We start from the raw sequence: 17,685 nt of genomic DNA on the forward strand, positions 1-17,685 counted from the left end.
GCCCTTTGGAAGGTCAAGGGAGGTGGATCACTTGAGGTCAGGAGTTCAAGACCAGCCTGGTCAACATGGTGAAACCCCATCTCTACTAAAAATACAAAAATTAGCCGGGTGTGGTGGCAGGCGCCTGTAATCCCAGCTACTCAGGAGACTGAGACAGGAGAATCACTTGAACCTGGGAGGCAGAGGTTGCAGCGAGCCGAGATTGCACCACTGCACTCCAGCCTGGGTGACAGAATGAGACTACGTCTTGGAAAAAAAAAACCTCTGGGATATGAAACAAAGGGATGATTTGAACATTGGATCTAAAGGTCTGTAAGGACGGGAGAGCAAACCCTTTGTAAATCAGGTGGCGTCCAGCTCCTGCCTCTCACCAAAAGAGAAGGTGGACCTGAGCACATCATTCGCTGATTGAGAATTAAATACAATGTTTGATGACAGCGCTCTGTGATTTTTAAAAAATAACTCAGAAAGCACTCAAATAAATGAGTGACACTATAACACAATTCTTTCCATTCTCAGCTACTCACTCATAGACACAAGATTTTTTAGTACTATTTAGAAAAATAAGTCAGAATAGAATTAATGCTGAATTGTTCATTCAAGAAATAAGTAGGCCGGGTGCGGTGGCTCACGCCTGTAATCCTAGCACTTTTGGAGGCCGAGGCGGGTGGATCACCTGAGGTTGTGAGTTCCAGACCAGCCTGACCAACATGGAGAAACTGCGTCTCTACTGAAAACACACACAAAAAATTAGGCAGGCGGGGTGGCGCATGCCTGTAATCCCAGCTACTCGGGAGGCTGAGTCAGGAGAATCACTTGAACCCAGGAGGTGGAGGTTGCGGTGAGCTGAGATTGAACCATCACCCTCCAGCCTGGACAACAAGAGCAAAACTCCATCTCAAAAAAAAAAAAAGAAGTAAGTAATATTCAATTATGGATATATGGATATATAAACTAACTGAAAAAAAACAGCACCATCCATCTCATTAAGATATACATTTTCCATAAATTTTATATTTTAAATTTTTTATTTTTGTGGCAAGATTTCATATCTTTAATTTTTCTAAGTATCAAAATTTTGCTGTATTTATGTTTTCTCTTCACCATAAACACAACTGTCTGGTCAATTGTGTGTTAACAGTAGCTATAATATAACTAAATCCAAAAGAAATATTTTAATATTTAGAGCCTTAAGTGCACTAAAAATTTACCAAAAATTTTTATTTTTATACACAGGCAAAGGCAGAGAAGCACAGCAAGGCTACTGATAAAACTTTTCTTTTTTTCCACCCAGGAGTTCAGTGGCGCAATCACAGCTCACCACAGCCTCGACTTCCTGGGCTCAGGTGATCCTCCCACCTCAGCCTCTTGAGTAGCTAGGACTACAAGCATACACCACCATGCCCAGCTAATTTTTTGTATTTTTAGTAGAGACGGGCTTTCGCTATGTTGCCCAGGCTGGTCTCAAATCCCTGGGCTCAAGCAGTCCTTCCACCTGGGCCTCCCAAAGTGCTGGGGTTACACGAATGAGCCACCCCGCCTAGCCAAACTTTCAACCATAAATATGTATTAGGATTAAAACCAGTGGGGAAATGGAATAGAAATATGAGTTCAGATAAAGAAAGAACAATGTAAAATTTCTAATGATGAAAAAAAAGCTTGTTCATTGTATTTCTTCAAATAAATGATAGATCTTATCCTCTATAGTATTTAGAGTCCACTGGAATATTTAACAAGATCTAACAGATTTACGGTAAGTCCTCACTTAACACCTTAGACTTGAAGCGAAACAACTTATTAACAAAACCAATTTTTGTTTTCATCAATGTTATAACAAAAGGACCTGCTTTGCCTAAAGTTGAGTTTCCAAACACTTATCAGTGATGGTAAAATTATTGTATTTTAGAATGTCAGATTTTACCATATGCCAAAAAATACACCCTTTGCAACAATTTTTATATATGGTGAAAACTTTTAGGTGTCAGCTTGAACATGTGCAAGAGAACAGTTTTTCCATTCTTTTAGGGAGCACATGAGCAAGAGTATTTGAATTCCACCATTCTAGGGAACGCTGGCTGAGACACAACTCTGGAGCCTGGGTCCCCGTCCAGCTACCTACTTCCCTACCTGCTCACCTTCTCCTACCACCCACTGATCCTTCCGGGCAGCAGGTCTACTCCATCCCCCTCACCTTCAGCTGGACCCTCACAAATGCACAGACTCCCACGTAGAACTTGCCATTGTTGAGGTCAACAAAATCTAGGAGTGGGAAAGAGAGCAAGTTGAAGAGGACACTGACCGCTGGGCCACAACCATTCCTCCTGCTGGCAGCTGAGTCCACCTACCTTACCTCCTCACCCACAGCAGACTTTCAGCAGGAGCTGGACAGTGCAGAAGTCCCCACTGCTGGAGAGCATACTCACCCACATTCTGCTGCGTGATGGAGTGTGCCCAGCCATTGTAACCAAACATCTCATTGGCCAGATTAATTACCCGATGACCCTCAATGTAGCACACCTAGAAAAACAAATGGTTTTAAGGAAAAGCTGTGCTAATTCCTTACCACACTTAAATGTGAATCAAAATTGACATAATTTATTCCTCATCTACTTTTTTGGATAAACTGTCCTTAAACATTCTACTCGGGAGGCTGAGGTGGGAGGATCACTTGAGCCCAGGAGCTCAAGGCTGCAGTAAGCTAGGATCGTGCCGCTGCACTCCAGCCTAAGCAACAGAGTGAGACCCAGTCTCTTAAAAAAAAAAAATTTTTTTTTCAAGAAAATTCTCAATGAATTTATTTCAAAAATCTTCTACATGGAGCCCGCGAGAACGAATGGTCTGTTGGGAGGAGGAACTCACCCAGCAGTTGCTAAAATTCAGTTTGCAAAAAGTACAAATCTGTTTGACATATTTTATGGAAGACCAAAAATATACACAGAAGTTAAAATTAGAAGCAAATGATATGCTATTATTATGTGTCAATCATAAGTTCTTTAAAAAGTGTTTAATTCAAAAAAAAAAGAAGCAAATGGCAAAAGGAACATTTTTTTTTAATGGTATAAAGGCTGGGCATGGTGGCCCACACCTGTAATCCCAGCACTTTGGGAGGCCGAGGTGGGAGGATCACTTGAGCCCAGCAGTTCGAGATCAGCCTGGGCAACATGGCGAGATGTCGTCTCTACAGAACATTAAAAAATTAACCAGGCGTGGTGGCGTGTGCCTGTAGTCCCAGCTGGTCAGGAAGCTGAGGCAGGAGGATCGCTTGAGCCTGGGAGGTGGAGGCTGCAGTGAGCCGAGATGACACCACTGGTCGGACTCCAGCCTAGGTGACAGAGCAAGACCCTGTCTTTAAAAATAAAAAAAAAAAAGATGATGTAAAAATCTTAAGATGGCGGCTACGCGAGTGTCAAGACCATGCCCGGGCCCCTTCAGATGAGAATGAAGTCTGGAACCCATCCCCTCCCAGGGGCACTGGGAGACCTCCAGGAACAGTTAACAGCAGACTTCCGAATCCCTGAGGACCCAGAGAGGGAACTGGCAAGACCATCAGAGTCTGCGGTATGGATGCCTGCTTTCCAGGAACATGAATTCTCCTACCTTCTGGCCTCCGCCAGCCATGCGGCTACTTATGTATTCTGGGCCCAGCCTCTGCCTCAGGGCCTTCTGGATGGCCTGGTACTCTTCTGCTGTGTACTGGCACTGCAACCCCAAAAAAGAAAATTAAATTCACACTTCCACCATTCCTCACATCACTGAGTCTCCATCCTTTATGGAGACTTTATACTCTTAAAAAGACCCCCAGAACCTTTGTTTATGTGGGTTCTATGTATCCTATTAGGAATCAAAACTGAGAAACTTTTAAGGCATGCATGCCGTTAGGCATCATAGCAGTGACATCACCACATATCATGCACTCTCTGAAAACTCTACCGTTCACTCATGAAAGAATGAGTGTGAAAGAGGCAAATAGTATTATTATGAAGATAATTTTGACCTTCTGGACTCTGAAAGATCTTCAGAAACCCCAGGGTTTTTGAGAACTGCATTTTGAGAACTGCTGCCTTAGCTGCTGCTACCATCCTTATAAATGTTTCTGAAGCTTAGGAAGCTAAAATGTTCTGCCTCCAGATCTGTAAATGACGTCAGCACAGGAAGCAAGCACGGAAAGAGCACAGGGGTAGGAAGCCTTGCTTTCATTTGTCCTTTCCAGAGATTGACGCCTTCTCCAATACAACAATTTCCCATCCTGCACAAACAGCAACACACTACTGCTTGCTGATTTGGGTTTTGTCCCCCTTGCCCTGCTCGGATGAGATGAATACTCACAACTCTCTGCTAAAGACAAAGATGGAGTTTGGGTGGACAAAGCAAGAAACTCTTTTCTGTGCACACAATGTCCCTACAAGGAACAGGACCCCCAGTAACTTTCCATGCCTCCAAGACAACTGGAGCCAGGCGCGGTGGCTCATGCATGTAATCCCAGCATTTAGGAGGCCGAGGCAGGCAGATCACGAGGTCAGGAGTTCAAGACTACCCTGGCCAACATGGTGAAACCACATCTCTACTAAAAATACAAAAAAATTAAGCCCGGGCGTGGTGGCTCACGCCTGTAATCCAAACACTTTGGGAAGCCAAGGCAGGCGGATCACCTGAGGTCAGGAGTTCGAGACCAGCCTGGCCAACATGGTTAAACCCCATCTCTACTAAAAATATAAAAATTAGCTGGCCATGGTGGTGCATGCCTGTTATCCCAGCTACTTGGGAGGCTGAGGCAGGAGAATTGCTTGAATCCAGAGGGTGGAGGTTGCAGTGAGCTGAGCTCGCACCACTGCACTGCAGCCTGGGTGACAAAGCAAGACTCAGTCTCGAAAAAAAAAAAAGAAATAGAACTGGGTGGCATGCACACAGGGGCAATAGGAAATAGGGAGATTTTCACAGTTTCATTTTGAATTTGATGTCATACAAATGTTATCTATCCCCCCCACAAAAAATTTAAAATCTAAATCTAATCCCCAGTACTATCAGTCTTTTGATAGCTAACATTCCAAAATGCCCTCCAGAGTTCACAAGACTCCCAAAAAATGCATCTAAAGGAAAAACCAATAACAAATAGCTCACACATGTACTATGTAAACGTACTAGGTACTGCCCACGCACGCACCGCGTCAACGTACTAGCTACTGCCCACGCACGCACCGCGTAAACGTTCTAGGTACTGCCCCCGCACGCACCGCGTGAACGTACTAGCTACTGCCCCCGCACGCACCGCGTCAACGTACTAGGTACTGCCCCCGCACGTACCGCGTCAACGTTCTAGGTACTGCCCCCGCACGTACCGCGTCAACGTTCTAGGTACTGCCCCCGCACGTACCGCGTCAACGTACTAGCTACTGCCCCCGCACGTACCGCGTCAACGTTCTAGGTACTGCCCCCGCACGTACCGCGTCAACGTACCAGGTACTGCCCACGCACGTACCACGTCAACGTTCTAGGTACTGCTCCCGCACGTACTAGGTAAACGTACTAGGTACTGCTCACACATGTACTACGATGCTCTATAAACTGCCTTGCCCTAACTTTACTCACTTCACCTCATTCTTTCCCGGCATGAAGGAACCACAGTTACCTGTCCAAAGCATAACACCGAGCCGCCGCCAGCAGCAGGATGGCTGTCACGTCCTCCAAGAATTGCTTCCTCAGTCCCAGACATCTTGATTCTGGTTGACCTCTATATAAATAAAAGGCGGAAAAAAAAACAACAACCCTCAAAGAATGTTTAAAGTAAAAGGCAAGAGCCTCTACTGAAAAATCACATAAAGAATCCTTATGTGGCCAGGCACAGTGGCTCAGGCCTGTAATCCCAGCACTTTGGGAGGCCGAGGTGGATGGATCACAAGGTCAGGAGATGGAGACCATCCTGGCTAACATGGTGAAACCCCCTCTCTACTAAAAATCCAAAAAAATTAGCTGGGCATGGTGGCAGGCGCCTGTAATCCCAGCTACTCGGGAGGCTGAGGCAAAGAATTGCTTGAACCCAGGAGGCGGAGGTTGCAGTGATCTGAGATCACACCCTGCACTCCAGCCTGGGCGACAGAGCGAGACTCCATTTCAGGAAAAAAAAAAAAAAAAAAAAAAAAAAAAGAATCCGTATGCAATACCCTAAGAGTTATTTATAAGCTTCTAAGCACTGCTCCAATCCAGAACAGAGTTCCTCAGTGGTTAGCTGTGGTCTCTCAAGCTGCTGAAGATTCTTTAAGGTCTACTTCTACCTTTCTGTTAACATGTTTGCTATTCTGGCGGTGCTATTAAAGGTGATTTTTACAATAAGAATATATTACATTTAGAACTATAAAATCAAAATTACAAAAAATTCTTTATGGGAAAGCAAACAAAAAATGTACTATAGGTGGAACATTGCTAATCCAAAAATCCAAAATTCAAAATGCTCCAAAATCCAAAACGTTTTGAGTGCCAACATGATGTGTTATAGTCAAAACACAGGTAATGGCCAGGCATGGTGGCTCAAACCTATAATCCTACCACCTTGGGAGGCCAAGGCAGAAGGACTGCTTGAGCCCAGGAGTTTGAGACTAGCCTAGACAGCAAAACCCCATCACTACAAAAAATTTAAAAATTAGCCAGGCGTGGTGCTATGCTACTTAGGAGGCCGATGTGGGAGGATCGCTTGAGCTCAGGAGTTTGAGGCTGCAGTGAGCTATGACCACCCCATCGCATTCCAGCCTGGGTGACAGAGTGTCTGACTCTGTCTCAAAAAAAAAAAAAAAACAAAAAAAAGGCAGGCACACAACACACAGTTTATTCAGCTTCTCCAAGAGAAAAATTCAATTATCAGCCAGACGCAGTCACTGACACCTATAATCCCAGCACTTTGGGAGGCTGAGGCGGGCGGATCACCTGAGGTCAGGAGTTCGAGACCAGCCTGGCCAACATGGTGCAATGTCTTTATAAAAATACAAAAATTAGCTAGGTGTGGTAGTGCGAGCCTGTAATTCCAGCTACTCGGGAGGCTGAGGTAGGAGAATCGCTTGAACCCGGGAGGCAGAGGTGGGAGAATCGCTTGAACCCGGGAGGCAGAGGTTGCAGTGAGCCGAGATTGTGCCACGGCACTCCAGCCTGGGCGACAGAGTGAGCCTCCATCTCAAAAAAAAAAAAAAAATCATCTTTAGGCTCTGAAAACAAATGAATTTCATGTTTAGACTTGGGTCCCCTTCCCAAGATATCTGATTATATATATTCAAATATTCCAAAATCTGAAGTCCAAAACACTTCTGGTCCCAAAGCATTTCAGTGAAGCAATACCCAACCTGTACTAGCTAAGAGGGTAACTGGGAGGTGGTGGATATGTGAATTACCTTGACTGTGGTAATCATTTCACAGTGCATTCACATATCAAATCATCACATTGTACACCCTAAATATATACAATTTTTGTCAGTCATATCTCAAAAAAGCTGGGGGGTAGGGAAGAAAAATCAAGTGAATCTGTTTTAAAGTTTAAAAAAACCGGCCAGGTGTGGTGGCTCACACCTGTAACCCTAACACTTTGGGAAGCCAAAGCAGGCGGATCACCTGAGGTCAGGAGTTTGAGATCAGCCTGACCAACATAGTGAAACCCCATCTGTACTAAAAATACAAAAAAATTAGCCGGATGTGGTGGCAGGCGCCTGTAGTCCCAGCTACTCGGGAGGCTGAGGCAGGAGAATCACTTGAACTTGGGAGGCAGAGGTTGCAGTGAACTGAGATTGTGCCACTGCACTCCAGCCTGGGTGACAGAACAAGACTCCATCTCAAAAATAATAATAATAAAGTTTTTAAAAACCTCAACTTACTGCTCACTACTATATAGGCAGCATGACCCTGGACACTGTGGGGTCAAAAAGAAATAGAAGCCACAATCACTGAAATGCTTTCCAGGAGCTAACAAGATAGCTGGAGGGAGGAGACTTAATAGAAATGAAACAAATGAAGAGCAGGAGGCCCCAACATTCAGGAAGGCTACAGAGCAAAAAGCCACTTCACTTCCTTAACCAGCAGCATCACCATCACCTGTGAATCATTTTTTTTTTTTTTTTTTTTTTTGCAAGCGTTTCGCTCTTGTCGCCTAGGCTGCCCTGCAGTGGTGTGGTCTCAGCTCACTGCAACCTTCACCTCCTGGGTTCAAGCGAATCTGCTGCTTCAGTCTCTGAGTAGCTGAGATTACAGGTGTGCGCCACCATGCCCGGCTAAATTTTGCATTTTTAGTAGAGACAGGGCCGGGCGTGGTGGCTCACGCCTGTAATCCCAGCACTTTTTTTTTTCTGAGACGGAGTCTCGCTCTGTCACCCAGGCTGGAGTGCAGAGTGGTGTGATCTCAGCTCACTGCAACCTACACCTCCCAGATTCAAGCAATTCTCCTGCCTCAGCCTACTGAATAGCTGGGATTACAGGCATCCACCACCACACCTGGCTAATTTTTGTATTTTTAGTAGAGACGGGGTTTTGTCATGTTGGCCAGGCTGCTCTCGAACTTCTGACCTCAGGTGATCCGCCCACCTCATCCTCCCACAGTGCTGGGATTACAGGTGTGAGCCACCGCGCCCAGCCATCCCTTCAGCTCTTACCACAATAGTGCACCCTATTCTGACTTCCAAATGCCAACATCTGCATCTTGTTACCTGAGAGCTTTCTTTGGTATCCAGACTACTTTGCACCTGTTTATGGCAAGCTGTAAGCACCAGAAAATTGAACCACCCTGGCAGCAGCCCTCAAATGGTGCCTGACAGGAGCTGGTGTTGAAATACGCTAAATTTCTGACCCCTCTGTGGAACATCACCAAGCCATGAGCTTCCCCAGTGGAATTAGGTTCCCCCGTGGCAACAGGCTTGAAAACTCGCCCTTTGTTGTCAAACTTTCCTTTCCTGTCTCCCTTCCCCGCTCCTCTACTGTGTAAAGGACTAATCTCCAAATAAACTACTTGGGAATAAAAAGGAGGGCAGCAAAAGATGCCTTTACAATGTAGAAACCTGGGAGTTACCACCTTAATTATTAAGGAATCAAACTTAATGTCACCAATTACAGTCACATCATGTGCTTCCTGATGGACGCACTAAGAAGGTCCCATCACTGAGGTAGTATTTCTACCAACCTAATCATCAGGAAACAATCAAACAAGTTGAAATCTACAAAGCAACTGGCCTGGACTCTCCAAAGCATCAGTGTCTCAAAAAGCAAAACAAAATAGAAGGGCTGGTGAACTCTTCTATGTTAAAAGAGGCTTAAGGCTGGGTGTGGTGGCCCACGCCTGTAATCCCAGCACTTTGGGAGGCCAAGGCGGGTGGATCATCTGAGCTCAGGAGTTCAAGACCAGCCTGGCCAACATGGTACAATTCCAGTCTCTACTAAAAATATAAAAAGTAGCCGGGCATGGTGGCACACACCTGTAGTCCCAGCAATGCGGGAGGCTGAAGCAGGATAATCACTTGAACCCAGTGGGTGGAGGTTGCATGAGCCAAGATCATGCCACTGCACTCCAGTCTGGGTAACAGAGCAAGACTCCATCTCAAAAAATAAATAATAAATAAATAAAGACTTAAGAGGCATGACAACTAAATGCACTGTGTGATCTTCAATGAAATTTCGGATCAGGGATAAAGAAAAGCTATAAAGAATATTATTAGGACAATGGGAGAAATCTGATGATGGGATGAATATGAGACTGCAGCCACAACCTCCTGGGCTCAAGTGATCCTTCTGCCTCAGCCTCCCGAGTAGCATAGACTACAGGTGTGCACCACCACAGCTGGTTAGTGTGATGATTATATCATGATTCTGTAGGACAATGGCCTATCACTAGATGTATGATTTTGTATGATGCAGTATTGGAGTAAAGTGTCATGTTTTCTGCAACTTACTCTCAATTCATTCAACTAATTGTGTGTGTGTGTGTGTGTGTGTGTGTGTGTAGAGAGAGAGAAAAAGGCAAGTAGATAAAGCAAAAGTACAAATTTATGAACCTAGGTGAAGGATATGCAGACATTAATCATAAATTTTTTTTTTTTTTGAGACAGTCTCGCTGTGCCACCCAGTGCAGTGAGGCGATCATGGCTCACCGTACCCTCAAACTCCTTGGCTCGTGATCTTCCCACCTCAGCCTCCTGAGTAGCTGGGACTACAGTTGTATAATGCCACACACAGCATATTTTTTATTTTTTGTAGAGACACGGGTCTCACTATGTTGTCCAGGCTGGTCTCAAACTCCTGGGCTCAGGCAATCTTCCTGCCCAGCCTCCCAAAGCACTGGGATTACAGACGTGAGCCACTGCACCCAGCCCATTGTAAAATTTGTCCAAAGGCTTCAAATCTTTCAGGATGAAGTGTCAGGAAAGACTACCTGCATAGCCAAGATTATGGCAGCTATATAAATCCAAATATCCAAACACATCCTCCAAAAACTACACAGACCAACCAACTGGAGAAACAAAGAAAATCACCAACATCTCATATCTTCAACATACTTAGAAGACTGAAAATACACAAGCTTCTAATTACCCGTAAGTAGAAAAACATCAATTTCTTATAGAGATGTTTCTCAACCTCTCATCCCAGCTCTTTAAGGACAGCAAAGAGGGATCCAGATAGGAAGACAGATGCAAAGAAGAGAGAAGAGGGCTGGGCGCACTGGGCGCAGTGGCTCATGCCTGTAATCCCAGCACTCTGGGAAGCTGAGGCAGGCGAATCACGAGGTCAGGAGTTCGAGACCAGCCTGGCCAAGATGGTGAAACCCTGTCTCTACTGAAAATACAAAAATTAGGTGGGCGTGGTTGAGTGCGCCTGTAATCCCAGCTACTCTGGAGGCTGAGGCAGGAGAATCGCTTGAACCTGGGAGGCAGAGGTTGCAGTGAGCCGAGATTGCGCCACTGCACTCCAGCCTGGAGACAGAGCAAGTCTCCGTCAAAAAAAAAAAAAAACAAAACCAAACCAAAGAGAGAGGGTACCCTCTGAAAACTGTGCTATGAAAGACACAAAAGAGAATTTAAGAGCCGAAGGACATAGAACCACCTCCCTGACAACAAAAGCCTTCTAGTAGAATTAGAAGCCATACTTGACTACACCTACAAAACTACTCTTGAACTAGGAATCTCAAAAATCATCCTGAATGACTGTCACTCCTGCTCACGAAATGCAAACTTAGAGGAAAAAAAAGATTGAAAAGAATGAAAGAACCTCAGGATCCTGTGGGCTAATATCCAAATGTCTAACTCACATATAATTGAAGTCCCAGAAGTGAAAGAGAATGGAACAGAAGAAATATTTTTAAAACTAATAGCTCCAAATTTCCCAAATTGGCTGACAGACATAAATTTACAGATTTAAGAAGCTCTGCAAATCTCAAGAATAAATCTCTGGATAAATACAAATAAAATGACACCTAGATACACCACAGACAAACTGCTAAAAAACAAAAATAAAGAGAAAATCTTGAAAGCAGGCAGAGAATGATAACACATTACACACAGAGTAATGAATGATGCAAATGATGGCTCCATTTTACAATAAAGGTAAGAAACATATCTAGAAATAAATTTAACAAAATATGTATAAGACTTCTGAATTGAAAACCATAAAACAGAACTAAAAAGAATTTTTTTTTTTTTGAGACAGAGTTTCACTCGTTGCCCAGGCTGGAGTGCAATGGCACCATCTCGGCTCACTGCAACCTCTGCCTCCCAGGTTCAAGTGATTCTCCTGCCTCAGCCTCCAGAGTAGCTGGGATTACAGGCATGCGCCACCACGCCTGGCAAATTTTGTATTTTTCGTAGAGACAGGGTTTCTCCATGTTGGTCAGGCTGGTCTCAAACTCCCGACCTCAGGTGATCCACCCGGCTCAGCCTCCCAAATTGCTGGGATTACAGGTGTGAGCCACCACACCTGGCCCGAAATTTTTATTTTTATTATTATTATTTTTTGAGACAGAGTTTTGCTCTTGTTGCCCAGGCTGGAGTGCAATGGCAGTATCTCAGCTCACTGCAACCTCCACCTCCTGAGCAAGTTCAAGCAGTTCTCCTGCCTCACCCTCCCAAGTAGCTGAGACTACAGGCACCTGCCACCATACCTGGCTAATTTTTGTATTTTTAGTAGAGACGGGGTTTCACCATGTTGGCCAGGCTGGTCTCGAACTCCTGACCTCAGCTGATCTGCCCGCTGCAGACTCCCAAAGTGCTGGGATTACAGGCATAAGCCACCGTGCCTGGCCTAAAAAGAAATTTTAAAAGGCTTAAATAAGAAGGAAAATGCACCAAGTTCATATATTTGAAGACTCAATACTGTTTAGGTGTCATTTCTTTCCAAATTGATCCATAGATTCAATGCAATCCCAATCACAACTTTACCAGACTTTTCTGTAAAACTGGTAAAGATAATTCTGATATTTATATGGAAATGCAGAGGATTTAGAATATTCACATCAAGCTTTAAAACAACAAAATTGGAAGACCTACAACTACATGACTTCAAGACTTACTAAAAAGCTACAGTAATTAAAAGTGTGGTACTAACACAAGGATTGAACAATGGAACAGAAAAGGGAGTGCAGACATCAATTACCATTTGTACAGTCATCTTAATTTCGAAAATGCAATACAATAGCATTTTCAACAAATGGTGCTGGAATGACTGGATATCTATATGGAAAAAAAAATTAATATTTAATTATATCTCACACCATTCACCTAAACTAGAGATGGGTGATAGGCTTAAACATAAAACTAAAACTATAAAATTTATAGGCCGGGCACGGTGGCTCACGCCTATAATCCCAGCATGTTGGGAGGCCAAGGCGGGTGGATCACAAGGTCAAGAGCTCAAGACCAACCTGGCCAACCTGGTGAAACCCTGTCTCTAATAAAAATACAAAAATTAGTTGGGCGTGGTGGCGCATGTCTGTAATCCCAGCTACTCGGGAGGCTGGGGCAGGAGAATCGCTTGAACCTGGGAGGCAGAGGTTGCAGTGAGTGGAGATCGCATCACCGCACTCCAGCCTGGACGACAGAGCAAGACTCTGTCTCGAAAAAAAAAAACTTACAGAAGAAAACATGAAAGATTATCTTCACAGCCTGAAGGTAGCCAGGATTTCCTAGGACTCAGAAAGCAATAACTATAAAAGAAAATATAAGAGAAAACTGATTACATCAAAATGTAAAACTTCTGTTCATCAGACAACTCTAAGAAAATGAATAGGCAACCAGACAGAGGACAGGTAACCAGCATATAAAGGTTATATAAATAACTGCTACAACTCAATAATAAAAAGACACACAACCCAATGTAAAATGGGCAAAAGATTTGAGCAGGCACTTCACAAAGGAAGACGTACATTGTCATGGGTACAGGAAAAAGTCCTCAACACCATTAGTGACTGAGGACTAAAATTATGACCATGACACACCACACCCATCAGAATAACTCAAAAGACTGACAACACCAAACGCTGGCAAGGATGTAAAGCAACTGGAACTCTCATACACTGTTGGCAGGAAACAGGCTGATAAAACCACTCAGCTGTTAATGCACACTACTCTTCATGAAAACCAAAGGCCTACTCCAAGGACGGAGCCACACGTCCAGGGAGTAGAGCAGCAGAGGCCCAATCCCAGGCCTGGAGCCCTACTGGTTTTTTTGAGATGAAGTCTTGTTCAGTCGCCCAGGCTGGAGTGCGGTGGCACAATCTCGGCTCACTGCAACCTCCATCTTCCTGATTGAAGCAATTCTCCAGCCTCAGCCTCCCGAGTAACTGGGACTACAGGCATGTGCCATCACGCCCAGCTAATTCTAATTCTTGTATTTTTAGTAGAGATGGGGTTTCACTATGTTGCTCAGGCTGGTCTCGAACTCCTGAGCTCAAGTGATTCCCCCGCCTCGGCCTCCCAAAGTGCCAGGATTACAGACGTGAGCCACCGCGCCTGGCCTATTGGTTCTTTATATATCTTGAATATCAGTCTTTTGTCAAATAGGTCCCTGTGTTTCCCCATTCATTTTCTTAGAGTAGTCTGTGATTACATTTTGATGTAATCAATCATATTTATCTTTGTGTGTGTTTGGGGTTTTTTTTGCTTTTTTAAGTGACTCTATGGCATCCTGAGCCCTAAGAAACCTTTGCACACACTCAGGTCATGAAGATATTCTTCTCATCTTCTTCCAGAAGCCTCACGGTTTTCTAATTTTGAAAATAGGTCTGGGCGGGGCCCGCTGGGTGCAGTTGCTCACACCTGTAATCCCAGCACTTTGGGAGGCTGAGGCAGGCAGATTGCATGAGGTGAGGAGTTCAAGACCAGCCTGGCCAACATCATGAAACTCCATCTCTACAAAAAATACAAAAATTAGCTGGGCCTGGTGGCATGTTCCCGTAGTCCTAGCTACTCAGGGGGCTGCGGTGGAAGGCTTGCTTCAGCCTGGAAGGTAGAGGCTGCAGTGAGAAGAGATCACCCCACTGCACTCCAGCCTGGGTGACAGAACGAGACTGTCTCAAAAAAAAAGAAAGAAAGAAATTAAGTAGCCAGGAGTGGTGGCTCACGCCTGTAATCCCAGCACTTGAGGCTGAAGTGGAAGGATCGCTTGAGGCTCAGGAGTTCAAGACAAGCCTAGGGAACATGGCTGTCTCTACAAGCAGCAAAACGTTAGTCGGGCATGGTGGAGCATGCCGGCAGTCCCAGCTACTCAGGAAGCTGTGGTGGGAGGATCACTTGAGCGGGGGTGAGGAAGGGGTCAAGGCTGCAGACAGCCATGATCATACACCACTACACTCCAGCCTGGGCAACAGAGGAAGACCCTGTCTCAAAAAAGAAAGAAATAAATAAAATATATATCTGTCATATGATCCCAAAATTCTGATAGGTGTTTTCCCAGAGGAAATAAAAACATGGTAAAAAAAAAAAAACAACAAGTCAGGGGTAGAAGGGAGAGAGCCTGGACTAGGATAGTGGCTATGGCAAGAAATCATGAATTCAAGATATTAAAAAGGTAAAGACTGGCAAAGATGTTTTATTCTTCTCCATTTCCTTATCACCGAAAAGCATTTTTTTTTCTTTTTTTTTTTTGAGGAGTCTCACACTGTTGCCCAAGCTGCAGTGCAATGGCACAATCTCGGCTCACAAAAGCATTTATTATTATATGTGGAGGGCTGAAGAAGCGTGTCAGGTGGACTCTGGATATACAGATCAAGAGGGAGATGTGACAAGGTGATGGGTGAGATTCTGACTGCGAAGGTCAAGAACGGCTTGATGAACAAGACTGGAGCAAGTTTCTTTTATTTTCATTTATGAACACAGTACTATAATGTTCATGATACTTTAAAAAAATTAGCAAAAGTAGAAAAAAAGTGGCCAGGCACGGTGGCTCACATCTGTAATCTCAGCACTTTGGAAGGCCAATGCAGACAGATCACCTGAGGTCAGGAGTTCAAGACCAGCCTGGCTAACATGGTGAAACCTCTTCTCTACTAAAGATACAAAAATTAGCCGGGAATGGTGGCAGGTGCCTGTAATCTCAGCTCCTCAGGAGGCTAAGGCACAAGAATCGCTTGAATCCAGGAGGCGAAGGTTGCAGTGAGCCAAGATCGCACCACTGCACTCTAGCCTGAGCAAGAGTGAGACTCTGTCTCAAAAAAAAAAAGTAGAAAAAAAATTTTTAATTGAAATCTCAAAATGTCATTACCTCTAAAGCCTTATGCAGCTCATCACACTCTGAAGTATGTCTTTTTTTTTTGAGGGGGAGACGCTCTGTTGCCCAGGCTGGAGTACAGTGGCGCAATCTCAGCTCACTGCAACCTCCACCTCCCAGGTTCAAGTGATTCTGGTGCCTCAGCCTCCTGAGTAGCTGGAACTACAGGCATGCGCGACCACACCCAGCTAATTTTCTGTATTTTTAGTAGAGGCAGGGGTTTCACCATGTTGGCCAGGCTGGTCTTGAACTCCCGACCTCAGGTGTTCTGCCCACCTCAGCCTCCCAAAATGCTGGGATTACAGGCATAAGCCACCACACCTGGCCTGAAGTAAGTCTTAAAATTTGTGGGAACCCAGTAATCCCAGCACTTTGGGAGGCCGAGGCAGGCAGATCATGAGGTCAGGAGTTCGAGACCAGCCCGGCCAACATGGTGAAACTCCGTCTCTACTAAAAATACAAAAATTAGCTGGGCACGGTGTACCTGTAATCCCAGCTACTCGGGAGGTTGAGGCAGGAGAATCGCTTGAACCTGGGAGACGGAGGTTGCAGTGAGCCGAGATCACGCCACCGCACTCCAGCCTGGGCGACAAGAGTGAAACTCCGTCTCAAAAAAAAAAAAAAAAAAAATCTGTGGGAACATAGGATTAATTCCCTCACACTGATCATTTCTCTGCACTCCCACACTCAGCCATTAGAGAACTGCGGGGCCATACACTAATCACTGAATCCCCAACACTCAGCACAGTCCCCACTCAGCACATAGTATGAAGAGCATTTTAGCCTTATTTTAGCTTCTCTCCACATCAAAACTGCCAGTTCAATATTAAAAATGAGTGCCTTGAGTGAAGAAATGCTAAAAGCTGCAGAGATGGAAAAATATCCACTAGGCTTTCTGCCCTTGAAGCACTACTGAGACAGTCAGTTCTCATTATTCAGGGTAGTTATGTCCTGTAAAGCCATCATGAACACTGAACTAGCAAATACTGAGCCACTGCTCCCAGGGGAAATACAGGGTTACTCAACAGGCCAATACATAACCTTGTTTTATGCGTGCTTCTGTTTAAAGATATCTTATTTAATATATATTGTTGATGCAGTAACATGAACTCACAGCCAACAACAAAAGTGATGCCTGAACAAAGCTAACCTAAAAGCTTATCTTTTCTCTGTAAGATATATCACAGCCTTCAACTTGGAAATGCTAGACAGCACTCTATTCTTGGAGGCCACTATAAACAGCAAAATCACCAAAAGCACAAAAATACAAAAAAACATGGCACTACGTATACAGCCAAAAGAACACTTATGAACAGTTTTAGAGCTGAAACAGAAAGGCAGAGTGTCACCTTATTTGAACATAGCTGGGAAAGCATACAGTGGGTGACTCAAAATTTTTCACAACTACTCTCTCCCACAGCTAGCTCAGTTACATTTTTCATACACTCATCTCCAACTACACCGTTTATACTACAAGATAACACGTTTTGGTGTACATTACACAACAGCAATCTCTGATGGTTTCTGCCTCCCTGAGAAGACCAGCACACAAACATTTCTCTGCTTGATACCACTATAATTAACGACCTGGTAAGTGGTGAACTGAGAATAGAACATTTTAAAAAACACTCCCAGAGGGGCGCAGTGGCTCACGCCTGTAATCCCAACACTTTGGGAGGCCAAGGTGGGAGGATCACCTGAGGTAGGGAGTTCGAGACCAGCGTGACCAACATGGAGAAACCCCTTCTCTACTAAAAATACAAAATTAGCCGGGTGTGGTGGTGCACACCTGTAATCCCAGCTACTCGGGAGGCTGAGGCAGGAGAATCGCTTGAATCCGGGAGGCAGAAGTGGCAGTGAGTCAACATCTCGCCACTGCACTCCAGCCTGGGCAACAAGAGCGAAACTCTGTCCCCCCAAAAAACAACAGACAAACAAAAAAACAAAACTCCCACCCAGGTGTGGTGGCTC

At 44.7% G+C, this 17,685-nt stretch overlaps 1 protein-coding gene across 11 annotated transcripts in view; it reads right to left on the reverse strand.

Annotated features, from left to right (window-relative positions):
• RAD52 (RAD52 homolog, DNA repair protein) overlaps window positions 1–17,685 on the reverse strand; it is a 79,923-nt gene that overhangs the window by 18,261 nt on the left and 43,977 nt on the right. For 8 of the 11 annotated variants that reach the window (XM_034935138.3, XM_055095239.2, XM_063593282.1 and 5 more), the window contains 4 exons: window positions 5,627–5,728; window positions 3,598–3,699; window positions 2,424–2,517; window positions 2,192–2,259 (listed from right to left, as the gene is read on the reverse strand). In XM_034935138.3, coding sequence (XP_034791029.2) covers window positions 2,192–2,259; window positions 2,424–2,517; window positions 3,598–3,699; window positions 5,627–5,710 — 348 coding nt within the window. In that variant the 5' untranslated portion in view covers window positions 5,711–5,728. Of the gene's footprint in view, window positions 1–2,191; window positions 2,260–2,423; window positions 2,518–3,597; window positions 3,700–5,626; window positions 5,729–12,112; window positions 12,253–17,685 lie in introns of all 11 variants that reach the window. The other 3 variants (XM_034935142.3, XM_034935143.3, XM_063593283.1) reach the window with 2 other exon arrangements.

Source organism: Pan paniscus, chromosome 10 (assembly GCF_029289425.2).
Source record: "Pan paniscus chromosome 10, NHGRI_mPanPan1-v2.0_pri, whole genome shotgun sequence".
Classification (NCBI taxonomy): Eukaryota; Metazoa; Chordata; class Mammalia; order Primates; family Hominidae; genus Pan; species Pan paniscus.